Raw genomic sequence first — 18,294 nt, forward strand, 5'->3', positions numbered from 1 at the left:
GCGCACGCATAGAGCCTCGGCGAGAAAACAGGATTGAGGAGCACTACAATTGGAAAGAGCTTGCGTGTAATCAAACGGAAGGAGTGTAACGTTATCCTAAGCGGCGGTTGGATACAAAGCACATGAAGCTCGAAATGCACACCAACAAAAAGAACTGAGAAATTTACTTGTCCATTACATGATATGAGGCACATAGAAACCCAAAGTTCACAAACTTATTCAGGTTCAAGCACATACAAGCCGTAGAAACGCTGCTCAAACACAGGTGAACGTACAAAAAAAATCAACAAACTAGATTGATGCCCTGGTCGATAAATTTGTTGCACACAAGACCAACAAATTGGAAAACATTTCGAAGTCAACAATTGCGAAGTAAACGAACTTCAGCCGTTTTAAGATTACACGGTAAAAGTATATAAAAACATGGTAGCTTGGAAGTTCTTGTGTGGCCCTCAAGAGAATAGGTGACATCAAATGGCAGTTACATTAACATATCTTAGCCAAGCGACCACAAGGTTCCACAAGCAGCGAAAGCTTCTGTTGTGACAGGTCAAGCGTTGATTAAAATGCCTCCCCTGGTCCACGGCAACATCTTTCCATGACATGAAAAAGTATTAAAACTAAGTGCGCAAAATGGTAGATCCAGTCGGAGTATTTCTAAGTTTTGGCTGCACCAGCTCTCTCCTCTCTCACACCAACCTGCGTGTAGGTCCAACACGTGGACTGCATCTCAGGTTCAATTTCCGTGGGCATTACACTTCGGTCAACACGCTCGGTGTTGAGAGATAATGGCTGAATGTGAGATCCTACTGGCTTTCAGGATGGCTGGGGTGGACTTTGAGCACCCCCAACCCCTCCTTTTTCTGTGTAAATATATGCATGAAGACAAGAAAACTGTCCAGACAACTGACTCATCATTCAACAAATAAGAACAACCAATGAGAGATAAGTGAGATTTGACGGGGTCACAACATTAGTTTTCATTCTCTAATTTCCAAGAAGAGATCAAATAACAATTGAAAGATCGAAGTTGTAACAACAGATTATGACATAAGAAATTATAATCCATAGTGAAAGAGTATATAGAAAATAAAACAGCTGGCAGCATGCCAACATTCTTATTGCTTCATGCTTAAGAGGTTGCAACCGAAGCAACAAATCACAGCACAAACATATGTTAGCCAGGAGAAAAAGAGGTTGAATGCGATGGTAAATGCTTTTAACAAGGCAAGTTGCTTAAAATGAAACACTAAACCTAGGTATGGAGTAAGAGACAGACAGCACCCAAACCTACTCTCTCTCCATTTTTCTCTCCCTCTCTAAGTCAAATGGGTACAACAGATAGAACAAGTGCAGCAACCATCTCTATGTCTCACTAAATGCATGACAGTGAACATCAACAAGAGATCAATGACTTGTTTCAGTAGCCACAGGCATTAGGTGCCATTATCTACTTTCCTTATTTAATATGTGTGTGTGTGTGTATCACACACCAATTTTGACCTGTCTGAGTGCTAACTGAACATAAAAAACCTTCTTCTCAAGTGACAACAGGAACAGTTGCTAACAGTAACCTTCCTATACTTTCCTTATACTATGACTAAGTTCATGATTTTATTTGAAGCTTAAAAAACTAAACGTCATCAATGGGGATACGATTAACCAATCTAAAAAGGCAGAGGCCTTGAGCCATCCAATCACATATATTGACATTTATAGGTTGTCAAGAACGAGACAAACATTTATCTGCAGAAAACCAAGAACAGATAACATTGCCTCAGCTATACCATCCTCAGCTATCCACTCTTAACAGTCACATTCGATTGCATGCAAGCTCCAGATGCAGGTGCGCACCATTTTTTATAAAACACGGATATATATATACACATATATTATAGACACACAGAGATATACATATATATTATAGACACACAGAGAGACGATAAATGAACGGTGCACCCCAAAGTTTTGGTGTCCCACTCCCCCAGGCTAAATGACATTCTCTTACTCGAGCTGATGACATAAACAAATTTGACATAGCTTTTCCACAAATCATGTTTTAATTCATGGTTTGGGGAATAAAATCATGATTTCTTATCCCAACAAATTTTCATGCATATCCATCAAAGGTTCTTATTTTGTTAAATAAGCTAAATAGAATACATCTATCAAACATTTTCGCTATTTGATCATTGTATGATATTAGGGCAGGGAAAACAAGGATACAAAAAACTCGGAGCACACAAATCACTATCATTTGCCAACTATCAGGGAACACAAAGGGCACAGAAAAGTTGGCACACATGAATGGTTTAGCCTCTTTGAACTGATTCTGAACCATCCAATTTGATTAATAGCTCACAAGATGTTATGTGTAAAGTTACTCTTTCAAAGTACTACTTATTTATTTTTTAATACTTTTGGTGTGACAAGTTGCGAACCATTAATTAAGTTTATCATACAACCAATCATCAATGCACATAATCCTCATAAATACTGAGTCAGGTATCATGAAATTATAATTATATATATATATATACATATATTTATTCACCCCATGTGACAAAGCTCCTGGCATGGTTCGTTATCTAGCTTCTCAACCAAAACCTAAACGGCATTGTACAACAAAAGAATCTTGAGCTTCTCAACCACTCAACTAAGATCATCATCAAACTGTAACTTAACTACATCAGTTGAGCTCCCACAGTAATACTCCAGTTAAATAACAAGTGGCTTTATATTTAAATAGTGCTGGAGAAAAAGATGGAAAAGCACAGGGCCAAGTGATGCACAGAAGATCACAAAATCATCCCTTAGATAGATAATCCATTGTTACAAAAAACGTGTACGGGTATTATACGACGAAGAAAAAAAGGGGTATAATACGACAAAATTGTATATCTCGAGAATAAAACATGAAAATCTCGGCAAATTTTAAAAAAATTTAAAACATTTAATAAATCCTAAAATTATAAAAAAATCATAAAAAATATGAGAAAAACAAAAAAACGTGTATAATATGCGTTTTTTTCACTTTTTTATGTTTTTTTAAAAAAGACGCATTTTATATGGGTATTATACGGCTGACTATGTTTTGCCATATTATATGTGTCTTTTTTCAATAAGATGCGTTTTTTGTGACAGTGAGATAATCACAAAGCCAGTCAAGTGGTTCCAAGTAAGAGACGACCACAATATGCATCAAAATGGGTATGCACCAGCAATAGCTAGATATGTTACAAATAAATTGCACCATAAGACATAAGTGATAATCGATATGCTCCTATGCACAAATAGGCTGCTTCTCAAACTCAAGATGGTTGATTCTTAAGTTGTACATCTCCAATCTGGGAAATGGAGAGTGAAACTAAATGATTGGTTAAGCATTAATAAATATCTGACCAATTTGATTTCTAGTCAATATCCGGCGCTGCATTGTTTTACCAGGTTCTGGAATCGTTGCTTTGTGAGCATCTGATTGTGCAATATGAAACCAGAACCACTGCTCGGTGGTTCATAAATTTCAGTGATGATGTCAGCCATAGCATGAAACCATCTTTGCAGTAAATACAGGGTTTAACCAATAGCTTAATAAGAGTCTCAGGTGAACGTCAAAGAGTCTATCTGCACATCACCCATAATAAGTAGCATGGTTATACAGATAAGCACCCTGTGTTGACGTTGGTACTTCAAATTGAAGGTGTGGGTTCTTGGACACATTGTAGCATATTTTGCATTGTGGCTGGGTCAGACTTGATCCAAAACAACTCTATAATTTTAGCAAAACATGGACCCAGCATTCTCATCTCCACCTTCAGCTCCTTCCCAGACCCTTCAGTGCAACCCGATGACAGATAGTGAAAATGTTCGGCTGCTGGTGACAACCAGCGATGCACAGCAGTGGCCTGCGGTGGCGAGGTAAGTTGTGGTTTCCACCTTTTTTTCCTTGTTTTAATTAAGCTAGGATTTTTGAGTTTGATGTTTATGAGTTTGACATTTCTAAAGTTTCACCAATCTTTGCTAACTTTCGTAGTTATTGAGTTTTTTCATTTCAGCTTTCTGCTTTGAACTGGTCTATTTCTGATTTTGCTGTTTGTGTCGATTTTGGGTTTGATTTTAGCCATGAGAAACGAGCTTTCTTCCACTGGACATTTCAAACAAAGCTCATAGTGATTGTGTAACAGTGACACGTGCAGACTACACACATAACATGAGTGACAACAATAACGAAGAAGGTGGTAGACATAATGTATGTGTACGAGAGAGAAAGAGGAAAACATGAAGGTGAAACAGTATTAATATAAATTTCATGGATAAGATCCTAAATAATGATGGCAAGGTGTGTTCAAGACAGGATGCCCTCAGGAGGCAGTGAATTTTTATAGCAAATCATTCCAAGTCGGTCAACAGACTCAACACTGAAGATAGTCTTGGTGGCCATGCTCTCCCAGGCATCTCTCTGAGGACAATGTTTTCCTTGTACTCCTGTGCAGGAAGAAGTTAAACGAACACTTTTCACTAAAAAGCAGGAGGAGCCCCAAGCACAGAGAGGTTCAGATTGTCGTTTCAGTGGTCATGGGACATAGTGGGGACAGACATGAGTGCTACAGCTTTAAATTTTTCCAACAGTAGGAGGTTGCTAAAGCGGAATGACACAACTAATATTGTTTTTATTCCTAAGGTTGTTGCTGCAGTCATGATGAATGGTTTCAGACGAACAGACTTTTGTAATGCCGTATATAAAATCACTGTGAGGGTAACAGTCAATAGGACGAGGTAAGCATTGCAAAGAACTATTTCTTCAAAACAAAGAACCTTCCTCGAAGGAAGATTGATACAGGAGAGTTTTTTGATAGGCCATGAGATGGATTCTCCAAACAAAAGCACACACGAACATATTTTGTTCAAGACCAACCAGGTAAAGGCCAACAAGTGGACTGGAGCTTTCTGAAAGCGACTTATACTTTTTTGGGTTCAACGATTGGTGGATTAGTTGAATTATGAACCGGATACTAACTTGAAGCTCAATGGTTGCCATAAATGAGGAACCAGTATCAAGTTTGCACATAACCTGTCTAATTTTGAAGAGTATTTAGGATTAAGGGTAAGCAAAAATCGAGCATGATCACATTACAAAAAAAATTGTGCTCCCCATGATGAAAAGAAATTTAAATATTTGGAAGTTCCCATTTTTCTACGTCACACGGACTCACCAAAACAGCAGCCACACCCAAGTTGACATGAATCGGGTGCAGGACTGCAGTTCCGGCTTTGACACCCATCTCACTGGGTCAAGCACCACAAATCCGGCGCAGTCAAACAATGTAGAGGTCATTTTTGTCTGCTTTTCAGTTTTTTTGTTTAGAAATGATTCTTCTGCTTTCCAATTTTTTCTGTATCTTTTATACTGTTCTTAGTATTTCACCACATTTTGCAGTCCAATACTGGATATTATATGCAGCTTATAACTTTATATACCACACATGCCATATGGTCTTTATACGTATAATGTGCATAAGTTTTGTTAATCAGTTCTGATACATATATTACCAGCTTTGTTTTATATATGTTATATATAAAGTGTAATATATGTTGTATATTTATACAGTTGTAAATTTACAATATTATATATATATGACAGCTACTTATTTATGCCTACTTAGGTTATAATTGTAAAATCTTATAATCAAACTCCAAAGTATGTATATTACACGGAAGAAATAGAGTACTACAGATTTTGAAATATATAATGTGACTTTGTATTATATATATGCAGACAACATCGCTGCACCCATGCACCCATGTGACATAGCATCTTTTCAGCAATCTCTAATCCTCGCCTCCTCGGTATGTAACTCTCTTTTCAGCAAAGTGTGAAGTGTTGATTCATGGGTAATTGAATCAGTGTCATTGACAACAGAGCAGGATTGGACAGATCAAATCCATGCTATTAGTACGTGAGTTTCAATCCTCCGAATAAAGTGGGGATGAGCTTGAATGACTTGTTAATTCTTTCCTATAGGGTCTTCCAATGATCATAAAAAAGAAACACCTTTCAGGGTCTAACGTTTTCACTCCCAATGTTGAAGGAGGTTAGGGCATTAGGAACATTATGCGGCCCTATTAGGCCCTACTGAACAGAATTTGGGCATCAAGGAAATCATTATTGATATAACAGATATACGATAGAAACGGCATATGGTTACTTTCAAAAGGACACAAGAATTCCTATAGTTGGAAAGGGGGCAAAGTACAGATTCAATAAATCAGATTGACGAAAAGCCTATGGAAAATCGGCAGTGTCAAGCTCGTCGAATTTTGGCTGGATTGTTGGTTGAGGATCCCCGTGCATCATGTTTTTGGAGGTGGAACTGACTGACTCTCAAAGCATCAAAATTTGAAAAGAAAAAAAAAAGGTTCCCTCTTAATTTCTTAAAGCATGCCCTGCTAAGCCATCTGTACAGTTAAATGGTGAGAGATGCCTTGGAGTGATGAACCTTGCATTGGCATCATTTATTGCAGTAAACATTTATCATAGTCTATGAAATTGCTACTTTTGTGCTGCACTAAGTCTTTAGAATGATGATAGAACCACAATGTAGCATGGGACTCTACAGAATCCGATGCATAGAATTATTAATAAACAACAGCACTAAAGATAGGCATGCTTCATCTGACAGCAATATAAGTGAGCAGCTGTGCACACTGAGAAACCCATCCAAAAAATCATGGACAAATTACTAAAGCACAACACCTAGATTAGTGCAATGTTCATTGGCTGCAGATGGAGAGCAATTCTCACACATGCAGATCTCTAAGTAATAAAACAGATTAACCAAAGATGAACTTGGAATTATAACCCATATAAGTAGCAATTCAAATAGACCGAAACACATCAACAACAGGTAATAGGCAAATACGAAAAAGATAGTACATTTAAACGTCATCACAAGGCAAAGCCCAATATCTACCTTGATTTGAAAAGTCATTATAAATTTTGATAAACTACCAAGAAAATGTAACAAGAAAGCAAGAAATGAAAGAAACCAAGAAGTAACACTAAAAGAAACTATAAGGTCAAATAATAAAAGGTATTAACATGATTTATAGTCAGCAGTATACAAATGTAAAGTGTTGAATAAACAGAGAACTCAATGTAATGCAGCAAAAAGGAATGAATCAGCATAAGGATATTCTCACAAAGGAAAAGAATATTTAACTAGCAAGCCAAAGTTTGAATACTTACCGTGCATAAAAGACACCAGAAATCATCTGCCCTACCATAAAAAGGCAGTGAATCATGTTAGAAGAAATTTTGCAAAAAAATAAACAGACCTCTATGATATCTTCTTACTGAAATTACATTTAACTCGTATTGGAAAAGCTATGGAACATCATTAGCAGAATAAAAGAACAGAGTGGTTAACTATTCACCAAATAATTGGTGCTTCAAGCCACATAGCCTCCAGGACCACCAAAAGAATGTCAGCTTAGGGAGCAGTATTATAGAAAGGCAGATATTATGGAGAGAAAGTTAATTATCTCCTATTCATCGCACAAGATCACGCATTAATCAGCAGATGTTGACACCTTCCAGAGACACATACATGGGACCAATGAATACTCTGAAGCTATGCTTCTAAGATGCACATTTTCTAACAGCCCAAAAGTGCTCCATTACAAATGATAGACCAACCACTTGGAAAGACACTACAATCATCTGGCTAGGGCATATGACTAAAAGTTTTGACTATTGAGCTACCCAGCAAACAAACCAGGGTACCTTCTTTCTGCTGTCTTCAACCATCAAAACCATTGTTATATTTGCCTCAGAGAACTGCCATAAGCCCTGAATGAAAGACAGAATTAGCACCTCCAGGACTACCAAAGAACTACTTAAAAAAAAAAAGAGTTCTATCTAGGGAATGAGAAATAAAGTAATCTTCCATTTAATACATAGACACGCCAACACAGAAAAATACCAGCCAAAATCAAGCGCATAAGCAGCTAACAATTTTACTCTTGTATCTTTTTGTCAGAACTGTGATCCGTATGAAATGCCACAAAACAAAAAGGCTGATAAATATACTTTTCTAAGGAGCAATTAGACTATCCAGGTCCGACTTCTGAATTCGAATATGAATTATCATGATATATACATAGCACGTTTAAAACTCGTCTTTTAGTAATAAGAAGCTGAGGCTTAAGAGGATTTCAAAGAATGGGGTGAAAAGAAGTGTACACATATTCATAGAGCTCATCATCAAAAATGATTTACAAGAGATGAAACGCCTTTGACGAGTTATCTTACAATAGAAACAGAATATATTCGACTGAAAAGACTCGCCAAGTAAGAGAGCTCTCCAGAGTGGCTGTGTTAAGCTCACGATCAGCAAGAAGTCTGCACTGCTTGCACTTGGTCCAAGTGACACAGATAGAGACAAGCAAATGCCCAATGATCAGATGGCTGAATAAAAGATTCAAATGCATAGCTAACTCAACAGCAGTTCTGGATCAGAAATATCAGCATCTTTATTCACTTGCCCGTAATGAATGGATGACTCAGTGCTTGAGATACTGTCAATCTTTTCTCCGGATCGAGCACAAAAATTCTATCAAGCAGATCTTTGAAATTGGCCAGCATCTTGGGATCCTCACCAGGATAGCTTGAAATAAGACTACTAAAATCCTTTGCCTTAATGTTGACAAGCAGTCGCTTCACAGCCTGCACTAACAATGAAATTGTAAGCACTTTTGTTTTCCCAGTGTGGGCATGCAAATATGTTGCATGGATGTAGATAAATAAATCCATATCATATTTCATCATTATCGCAATAGCCAACGAGAAATTTTAAGAGAAGACAAAAAGTTGATTTTCCAGGTCTCAACAGCTCAGAATATGTTGAGGATTAAAAAAATATGAATAGAACTACCAGAAAATTTTTAATAACCTTATGCTAATGAAACATTGAGATATACTTAACATTGATGGCAGAAAATATCATGATTATCATCCATCAACGATAATCATCATCATCTTCATATCCATCCTCATTTTCTTTGTTAATTTTTTAAAATTTTTATTTTCAATGCCTTCAAATGGAATTTCTTCACCAACATATGTTGATTTTTTTAGAAAACTAGTAAAACCTCCCCTCCCACAGCTCTTAGAGATGTTTAGAAAGTGGAAGGGAGGAGCTATTTTAAAAAGAAGCACAAAAAACAATGTTTTTTTTCCGTCTTGTCCCCATATCATAAGATACAGGGGGTGTATCGGCCACATCGTACAATACGGCCTTCGTGTCGTATGATGTGGACGATGGACAATAGACCTATGATCCACAAGCATATCGTGTATTTATGCGTATCGCATAGGTTACTCAAACCTATACGATATGTATCATGCGATATGGATAACACTCAGCACTTTCTTTACCTCATGCAGATGCAACATTTTATTTTAGAGATAAGACACATTTTAACATTGTTGGGAGCAATTTCTTAAGAAAAAAGTTAAGAAACTCTCACATCGTAGGACACCACATTTCCGTAACATAACTAGACCTAATAGCACATATAAATTGTTGGGTCATCGGGAACCTAGCAACTAATTGGACAAATAGACGCTTATCATTCTGGCCAATGATCAGTTGACAGGTCCATGACTATCAAGTTGGCTGGACCATAATTTATGTACCACTTGACCGACTATGTTGAGCAGTCATCACCAATCACACCAATTAACCATTTTTTCGGTCTTTATTTGTCAATTTAGAAGTCAAGTACGTTTTGTTTAAGACCACGAAACGACTAGCTGGTCCAAGTGAATTCAATTTGAATGACTAAAACCAATGAAACTGTATTGGTGGGACCAACAAATACGCCATACCATAACGTATGACAACAGTATCAAAAATGTACCGGAAAGTCAATTTAATGTCAAAAATTCAAAATAAAAAAATATTAAAAAAAAAGATAAAGAAAAAAAATGTTTTCCACTAAAAACATATTCCAAATAAATATAGTCTTAGGGGAATAAAGATCCATTAACATAACATACTCATAATGTTACAAGTATTAACACATTAAGAAATAAATTTAAAGTTTTATGCAACACAAGACGAAATTATTTAAGCAAATAAAAAATGAAAACAATCAAATATCATCTATTTATTGTTCATCATCTAATTATAACACTTGCACATGATTTTCTACCAATCATTTTCCTCACCTTTGTGACCATTGTCATGCAGGATTGTTTGAAATTTGATGTCATATCTTCACAAAACACTAAATCTACAGTAATGTTTACAGAACAACAGAAATTTACAGTAAAAATGATAGATTTTATACATTTTGTGAAAGAAATCAGGAATCCCTCTTTCTTCAACCGCAAGTCAATCTCCCACACTCAGATCTTGAATCGATGTTTCTATCTTAAGCCCATAAGAGTGCCCTTTCACCAGCTATAGTCACTTTGTAACTAGCTAATTAGTTACTTTACATAGCTTATTTAGGTACATTTGTTATAAACTAGCTGACTAGCATTGTCACTTACATCCTTTCGGTGCACATCTCTACTTGGCTTGCTTAATTATGGTAATGCGGACCAAGGAAAGAACTCCCTGCATCGTCCTTGGGGAGTCAATTAAGATGCAGGTATAAAGGTCATAATGGCCCTACCCAGCCACTTGTTACTGAAGAATGATATATATAACACAAACAAGATGTACTTTCACCATGCCATAGATAAATTAACCTGAAGTACATGATAATGAAGAAATGATCACCTTCTTTGTCACAGGGTCTTCTTCAGTGGCATGGAAATTCAGATCCTGATCAAAATGATGATCTGTAAAGGCTCCCTAAAATAGAAGACAGAGTAAAAAAGGATATCAATTACAAGATAAACAAAATCAGGCATCCAAAGTAAGTATACTTTCCGTGCCAAAAAATAGCATACCTTCCTGAGCATCTTTTTAGGAAATGGACCTTTTAATTCCATATGAAGCCGAAGCATGTCATTGTTTGATGGTCCAGGGAAGAGGACCTTTCCTGTATATAGCTCGTACAAACAGCAGCCAATTGACCATATGTCCAAAGCATGGTCATACGGCAAGCCAAGAACTGCAGTTTCAAGAAACCAGTCAATAACAACCCTCACGGCCTCACATCACGATTCAGAAGCATACGCATCACACAAAGAAGTACCTTAATTTGCACACACAACAGATTTTCAAACTACCATTTGCAGTAAAAACAACTAATGAATAGAGATACAACTATACTGGAATAGAACCAAATGGAGGACTTACTGATTTCGGGGGCTCGATAAAAGCGGCTAACTAGATATGGTGTAATCTCATTCTTCCCAGCAAACATAGCATTACCAAAATCGCAAAGTTTCAGCACATTTTTGGCCTCATTCACCTGCAAAAGAAACAGAAGCACTGAACAACTGAGGACAGAAAATATATGGTTGATTTTCCTTTTTTCTTAGACTTAAGGAAAACAACGCATCACGTAGCTAAGAAATTCTCATGAAGAATGGGACAAGCAATTTTCTAAAAATCCAGATTCCAGGCTACCAAACTCTTATTTTAACAAATTAAAAAGAATAAAGATTAAGCGAAGAAGGCATACCAACATATTGTCAGGTTTTATATCACAGTGTAAAACGCCACAATTCTTAAGATGCTTCAATGCAATGAAAAGCTGCTTCGCGTATGCCCTCACAGCTGTTAGTTTAAGGCCAATATTGCGACCAAACTTCTTCAGAACCTCACGAAGATTCATATGAAGAGATTCAAAAACCAAACAAAGATGGTTACGATATTTGAAACTTGATAAAAACCTAACACAGTGTCGTCTATCTTCAGGATCAGCACCAACAAGCTTATTCAAGATGTTGACCTCTTCCATACCAGCCTTGTACCTTTAACGAAAAACACAGCGGTAAAACAACAGATTCAGAAAACAGAAATGCTTATAGAAAAAGTATCAACCAGATAATGAAACAATACTTACATTGTCTCATTGTTACGTATAATTTTTACAGCGATTTCCTCAAGATCTCCTTTCCCAGCTTTGAGATCCTTAGCACGAACCACAGTTGAAAAAACACCTTTTCCATGCCCAGCGGTAATTTCATATCGGCCATCAAGCACTTCTCCTATTCGGTAATCTAACAGACAGAGATTAAAAATCATCTCTGTTAATACAAGTGAAGAAAATGCAAGAAAAATCATAAAATTGACTGACACACCAATAATATATGCAAAAAAAAGGAAAATCTGGAAATAATTTATTATAATTTATAAGATTAACCATATATTAGGATAAATATATAAAAGCCTTTGAAGCACAATGAGAACTTGCGAAGTCAGATAAGTATTGCACGTGTCACCAGCTCCAGTAAATCCCAGAAAATACATTTAGCAGGCACAGCTGTCACAAGGTTATCTGACTTAAACAAACATACTGAAAAAAGTTAAATTTGTTTGTCACCCTATCCCATGTTCCATTGTACAAAATTCAACTTTTATGGAAATTACAGCCAAAAAAGGATCCCCGCCAGCAACTGTAACAGGTCATCGACAATTCATTCAGACAAGTATATATCCCCACCTTAAGCAAGTGAAACGACAAAGATGTACAAAAAAATTAAAATAATAACAGATAAATTATTCCCATGTCGTCCTCAATCCTCTACCAAGCACTCAATCCTCTACCAAGCACAATAATGTCCATGTAACAAGAAGTACCCAGAAGAGGAAAGGAACAAATTGCAAGAGCAGAAGAAAACTTACTGTAATAGCCCTCTGGATCGTCCCAATTGTCATGAAGCCCACTTTTATCAACTTGCAGACCATCACCCCTTCCCTGTAAACAATGTCTTATGTAAATGAACAAAAGGGAGCATGTGACATCAAACAAATAATGCCTTCCCACTTATTAAAGAAGTAAAGAACCCAATTTCACAAAACAGATCACTTGACAACCAAAACATTAACCCCCATAGTCAAAAGCACTAAGCAGCTCTAGGCAGCAGACCCTCAAAAAAAAAGGCTAGGCAGAGACTCCGGAGGCCAGAAACAGTACAAATGAAAGAAAGCAAGAAAAAGGTGGAGAAGAAGAAGGGAAAGAAAGAAGAAGAAAGGAAAGGAAAAAGATAAATAAGAACAAGAAAAGAAAAAAGGAGACAAAGGTTTTAAAGGTTAAAACCTTCTAAAATCGGGTGCCTATGTATTATAGCAGTCTAGGAATGCCTAGGCAAATTTTCTACTGCATAGAACGTAAGAAGAACATTCAAAATCCTGGAACTTGTCCATTGGTTTAACAATATTCCATTCACTTAAACACAAAACAGGTATGTCTTATTCCCATTTTTTAGTTGTATGAAGATAAGGTCTTAGTACATTTAGAAATAAAATTCTCAATGCAACTGACAAGACAGAACTTCCAACACAGATCCTCAAGAACATCACGGATTCCAAATGGATCCACACATACACACACAGAAACAGAATTTATATGTAATTTGTAGTTCATGCAAAAATTTACACCAAGCAAACATGTTCTCTGGTGATACCCCAAGAACAAATAGGACAATAATACCCCAGGAATAAATAGGTCAATTTTCAGCCCAAGATTTGATAACAAAAAATTACAAGAAATGAGATAGATTTTTAGAAACAAGGATTACCAGTTTCCGGAAACCAGCAGGAGACTCTCCAAAGATGTCGTCGCAGAACATATCCTCTAACTTCTCACTCTGAAAAGTATCCAAATAAGAAAAGCATTCAGCACAAGGTCTGGTTATAAAAAATATAGCATAAAATAAAGAACACCAGGCATGTATCCATTGGCAACCAGCCTAAAACCATGGATGTCCAGCCATCTAAGCACTCATCCATGTTTACTAACACACACCATCCTTCATGCGCATATGTTCTTCCAAATGAGTGTCATCCAGCATAAATGGCATTTGGATAAGTTATGATAATGTCACATCATAGGAAAAATATTAAATTAGAACATGAAATGATGAGATCATGAGATATGGTTCTCAGATCAAGAACGGTGAGAAGAGAGAACATAATGCACCTAGGATTTTAAAAAAAAACGTGCATACAAGTGAACATTTACTCTTGATGAATTTAACTTTTAAATGAAAAGTGTGACACCAATATGTCATGGACAGCATACCTTTGGAGATCCATCACCCAATCCTTTCTCACCAGATGGCCCATCTGAATTCAAATTTCCATTCTGCACTGGCAGTTTGTCAACAGAAAACGCTGGAACAGCAACAGGAAGGCTGGAGGAATCATGTCCATCACCAGAAGATACTTCACGAACAGCAGCCGCATCATCTTCTGCATGTGACAAGGCCGCATCATCTTCTGCATGTGACAAGGCCGCATCATCTTCTGCATGTGACAAGTTATCGCTGTGGTTCTCAATAGCATTTGTTGGCTTCTCTGCAAATCCAAAACATTAAAAATTTAATGTCAGACACAAGAGATGAAAATGAACACAGATGCAAAGAAAAATACCAAAAAGGTATAGTGATGGTAAGAAACAACAGGCATCCTCACCATCTTGTTGAGGTTGTCGCTGCTTGTATTTTTCAAGAATTGCTTGTCTCCTTTTCCTGCTTTCCTCTTTGATCTTTTCGATATCTTCTTCTTCTTGTTCCTCCAGCTGTAAAGCTATTCTTTCTTGAAAACCTTCCTCTTCATCTTCTTCCCTGTAGAGAACGAGCAAAAAAGAGATAAGAACCAAAAAGATAAAGATAAAATTGAATTGGAACCAGATGGTGCAAATTTAACTATATTACCTGGTTGTAACATCTTTGCCATGTTCATTCACGTCACTATGATCTTTGGCTGACTCCCTCGTTCTTGAACCGTACTTACCATGTTCCATATCATCATATTTTGAATGCCTGTCTCGCCTACCATGGCGATCTTCTGAGCTATCAAACCTGTATTTTTTAGATGGAGCATCCCCATCTCGTTCTCTATCCTTAACCACGTGTTGATCCTTCTCCCAGTCCCTATCCCCATTTCTGTCCATTTGCCTCCCTCCGTCCCTACTGCGAGAACTGTATCGGCTCTTCTCTTTATCTCGTTCCCTTGCTAAATCCAACTCCCTGGACCTTTCCCTGGAATCGTGCCTGTTCCTTCCCTTGTCTCGGTCTCTTTGCCTATCTTGAGAACCATGCCTGTCACTTTCCTTAACTCCGTCCTCTTCCCTATCCCTACTGCGAAAATGGTGCCTGTTGCTCTCCCTATCCCTGTCCCTTACAGTTACCCTATCACTTTCCCTATCCCTATCCCTGTGACTTGCCCTCTCAGTGTCTCTTTCCCGGCCTCTATCTCGAGAACTGTGCCTATTCCTTTCTCTGTCCCTATCCTTTTCCAGGTCTTTATCCCACGTGTCACGTCTCTCATCCCTTTCTCCATGTCTGCTGGAAACACTATTTCGAGATCTATCCTTGCTGGTACCTCTATTGTGTCCATGCTCTTTGTCTAAATCTACATAATGATTCTTGCTGTCAAGATAATCCTCTCTAAGCTTTTGGCGACAAGAAGACTTGCCAAGGTCCATTAAATTTGTTTTCTCTTCCCTATAATGAGAGTGTCTTGCTCGATCCTTGTCTTTAGATATGTTTATCTCTGAGACCTGCGTAGAATGTTTGTCACGCAAATTATCCATGGACTGGGACGCCTTTTCCCTTCTAAGACTGTAAGATGGTGACTTATTTCTGCCATGTGCAACATCAGATGGAGATCGGATCCTTCTCCCATATTTGTCAGTTGGAGATTCTGGTGATAATGATCTCTTCTTACTTTCTGAACCATTCGCTTTAAGTTCTTTGGAGCCAGAACTAATCTTTACGTCACTACCTTCTGTGCTGCTTGTCGGATAGCCGGAATGCTCACTTTTGCTGAAATAATGATCTCTACTTTTGTGCTTTGCTGAAACTGTATCTCTGGGAATTGGAGAGAGGGATTCGTCAACATCCATTTCGTGCACTGCGACTTCAACATCCAAGCCAGCACGCCTGGAACCATTTCCTTGCAGACAACTCTTGTTAGACTCACAGTCTCCACCAGAACTAGCATGAGCACTTGGCGAATTATTCAAGGGTTCCTGTCTTCTTCCTTTGTCATATTTGCCTGAAGAAGCATCTTCATGTCCAAAAATAAAATGAGGACTTGACTCCCCTGGCAAGGCCCTGTGTAGTGAAGATGGAGCGATTTTATTTGTAACAGCAGAACTTCCATTTGCAGAAATCCCATTGGAACCGGATTTTTTGTGTGCAATGTCACTTTTGTTTCTCTCTTTATTTCTACCTGCCGTATTTTCATCTAAGCTCCCTCTGTCAAGACAACTATCCTCTAAAACATTATTGTCTCCTTGAGATATGATCAGTAAATCAGCTGTAGGAAGATGCATTAAAATCCCCTTAGCTCCTTCAACAAGTGGATTGTTTTCCTTGCTAACATGCATGTCCTGTCCGGCAGATGCATTCCTCTCCCCATAAAGAAGCATCTCCTGCAAATATGCAATTCCACAGTCATCGACAAATGGAAATGCAATACTGGGCATCTCTATGGGAGTAGTAGTAATAAAGGAACAAAAGAAAGAACAAGAAAAGAGCGTAAGAAGCAAATTTAAGCCCCTCCCCTCTTCGATTCGGTATAAAAAGGTATAACTGAAAAGTAAAATTAACGCCCACAAAGGTCGAGCGTAGTAAACAGCATAGTCCCCGAACTACCGAAAACATAAAATTACGAAGTAAAAGAAAAAATAATAGCCAGAGAAGTTACCTCGGCAGAAGACTTCAGGCTAGAGGCATCTTCCACGGCTTCCTGCAGCTTGATCTCCCCGGACTCCGCCTCTGAATTCCCCTTCACCTCTACAACATCCTCATCTTCAAGTATCTCACCCTCCTCCATCTCGTCGTCCACGCGAGCAACCGCGACCGGGCGATCGACGTTTCGATCGCCCGTCTCTTCTTGCTCGTCGGACCTGTGCTTGCTCCGGTGGCGGTGATGGTGATGTCGGCTGCTCCGACTGTGGTGCTTCCGCCGCTTAGAATCACTTTCACTATCCTCGCCGCCATCACCTGATCGCCGGTGCTTCCTGCGAGAATGCTCCTCCCCCTTCGCCATGTCGCGAATCGGGATAAATAACTCGAACGATTTAAAAAACGAATAAAATCAAAACAACAACGATAAGAACTTCGAATTAGGGTTTCTACCGATGGAGGAAACCCTAGAATCAGGGACTTTTCTAGGGTTTCTTCCTCTTCTCCCCTTCGCTCTTCTTCCGCGCGCCACAACGGGTAGGGTTAGTTTCGGGTTTAGGGTTGGGGTTGCGGTTGGGTGGAGATCGGGGGTTCTCTTCTTCCTCTCTGTAGGCTGCAGCTCTTCGCTAACCCCGTGCAGAGAGAAATCCTTTTTCCTCACGGCTTCTCTAAAAAGCGAGGGATCGGCTGAAGCCCCGGGCGTCCCGCCTCCCTCGCGCGCGATATAACTCGTCGGGCACGTGCAAACCCTCCCGCGTTCTTGACCCTACGCGTGGCCGTTGATTGGTGGTCCGGTTTTGATGATACAGCCCTGCGGGGGAAGACGTTTTCCCGTGTTTGTAGAACGTTACAAACTGAACGTCCCTGTTCCCGGCATCTGCAAGATAGAACATAGACCAAAACCCTTTGTCGTGTTTGTTTGAAGCAGAACCCGTGCCTTAGAGCTTGGCATGGATAGACTTAGAGTAGGCAAACCTCTTACTCGAGCTCGTATTCGAATCAGTAGATGACTGGGTTACTGGGTCAGTCAGTTGACTCGTCGATTTGATCAAGTTTTAATCGAGCAAGTCAAAACGAGTCAAGGCACAGTCACATCCAGTCAGGAATGAATTGCATTTTTATGTTTTAACTTGCATATCAATGTTACATTCTGTAGGGCAAAGAGTTGATGCCAGTAGTTTTGGACAAAAAAAAAAATCATTGTTTTTATATGTTCAATTATTGTATTCATCTCTTGCATAATACACTAAAGGCATATAAATGAGTATAGTAACAACTATTTTAAGGGATTGTTTGGTAATTGTAATACTTTGTTAATGTACAATAAAATATTGCATAGCATTAGCATCTCCAGGTTGAACTCATGCATTAAAAGATTATTGTGGCCTTTTTGTTGGATTTGAAGGGGCAATCAAAAAACTCTTACATACAGATGAATCCACAAAAACAACATTCAACTATTTAGCAAAGAT

At 38.3% G+C, this 18,294-nt stretch overlaps 1 protein-coding gene across 9 annotated transcripts; it reads right to left on the reverse strand.

The window, feature by feature from the left end:
* Positions 1–147: 147 nt before the first annotated feature.
* LOC116258922 (uncharacterized) lies at positions 148–17,529 on the reverse strand. Of its 9 annotated transcripts, none has more exons than XR_007574049.1 (16): positions 17,276–17,528; positions 16,842–17,177; positions 14,843–16,566; positions 14,601–14,752; positions 14,209–14,483; positions 13,706–13,774; positions 12,810–12,882; positions 12,028–12,184; positions 11,644–11,935; positions 11,316–11,430; positions 10,964–11,127; positions 10,791–10,865; positions 8,312–8,725; positions 7,784–7,849; positions 7,247–7,272; positions 148–906 (listed from the first exon to the last, which is right to left on the reverse strand). XR_007574049.1 is itself a non-coding variant. In XM_050078994.1 (12 exons), exons 1-12 carry the CDS (start codon positions 17,184–17,186, stop codon positions 8,537–8,539), a joined length of 3,630 nt encoding a protein of 1,209 aa, XP_049934951.1. In that variant the 5' UTR covers positions 17,187–17,528; the 3' UTR covers positions 8,125–8,536. The 9 variants fall into 9 exon arrangements, 1 of the variants encoding a protein (XP_049934951.1); XR_007574048.1 differs by having other exon boundaries at positions 148–592; positions 700–906; positions 16,842–17,528; XR_007574046.1 differs by having other exon boundaries at positions 148–863; positions 16,842–17,528.
* Between the last annotated feature and the right edge of the window lie 765 nt (positions 17,530–18,294).

This window comes from Nymphaea colorata, chromosome 8 (genome assembly GCF_008831285.2).
Source record: "Nymphaea colorata isolate Beijing-Zhang1983 chromosome 8, ASM883128v2, whole genome shotgun sequence".
Classification (NCBI taxonomy): domain Eukaryota; kingdom Viridiplantae; phylum Streptophyta; class Magnoliopsida; order Nymphaeales; family Nymphaeaceae; genus Nymphaea; species Nymphaea colorata.

What these genes read in the sequence shown, in the direction of transcription:
- LOC116258922 (XM_050078994.1), bottom strand. Translation starts at nt 17,186, where the DNA reads ATGGCGAAGGGGGAGGAGCATTCTCGCAGGAAGCACCGGCGATCAGGT. An exon ending in TTATCGAGCCCCCGAAATCA is followed by an intron (nt 11,128 to 11,315) that starts GTAAGTCCTCCA and finishes TTGAAACTGCAG; the next exon opens with TTCTTGGCTTGCCGTATGAC. An exon ending in AAGACCCTGTGACAAAGAAG is followed by an intron (nt 8,726 to 10,790) that starts GTGATCATTTCT and finishes TTGTTAGTGCAG; the next exon opens with GCTGTGAAGCGACTGCTTGT.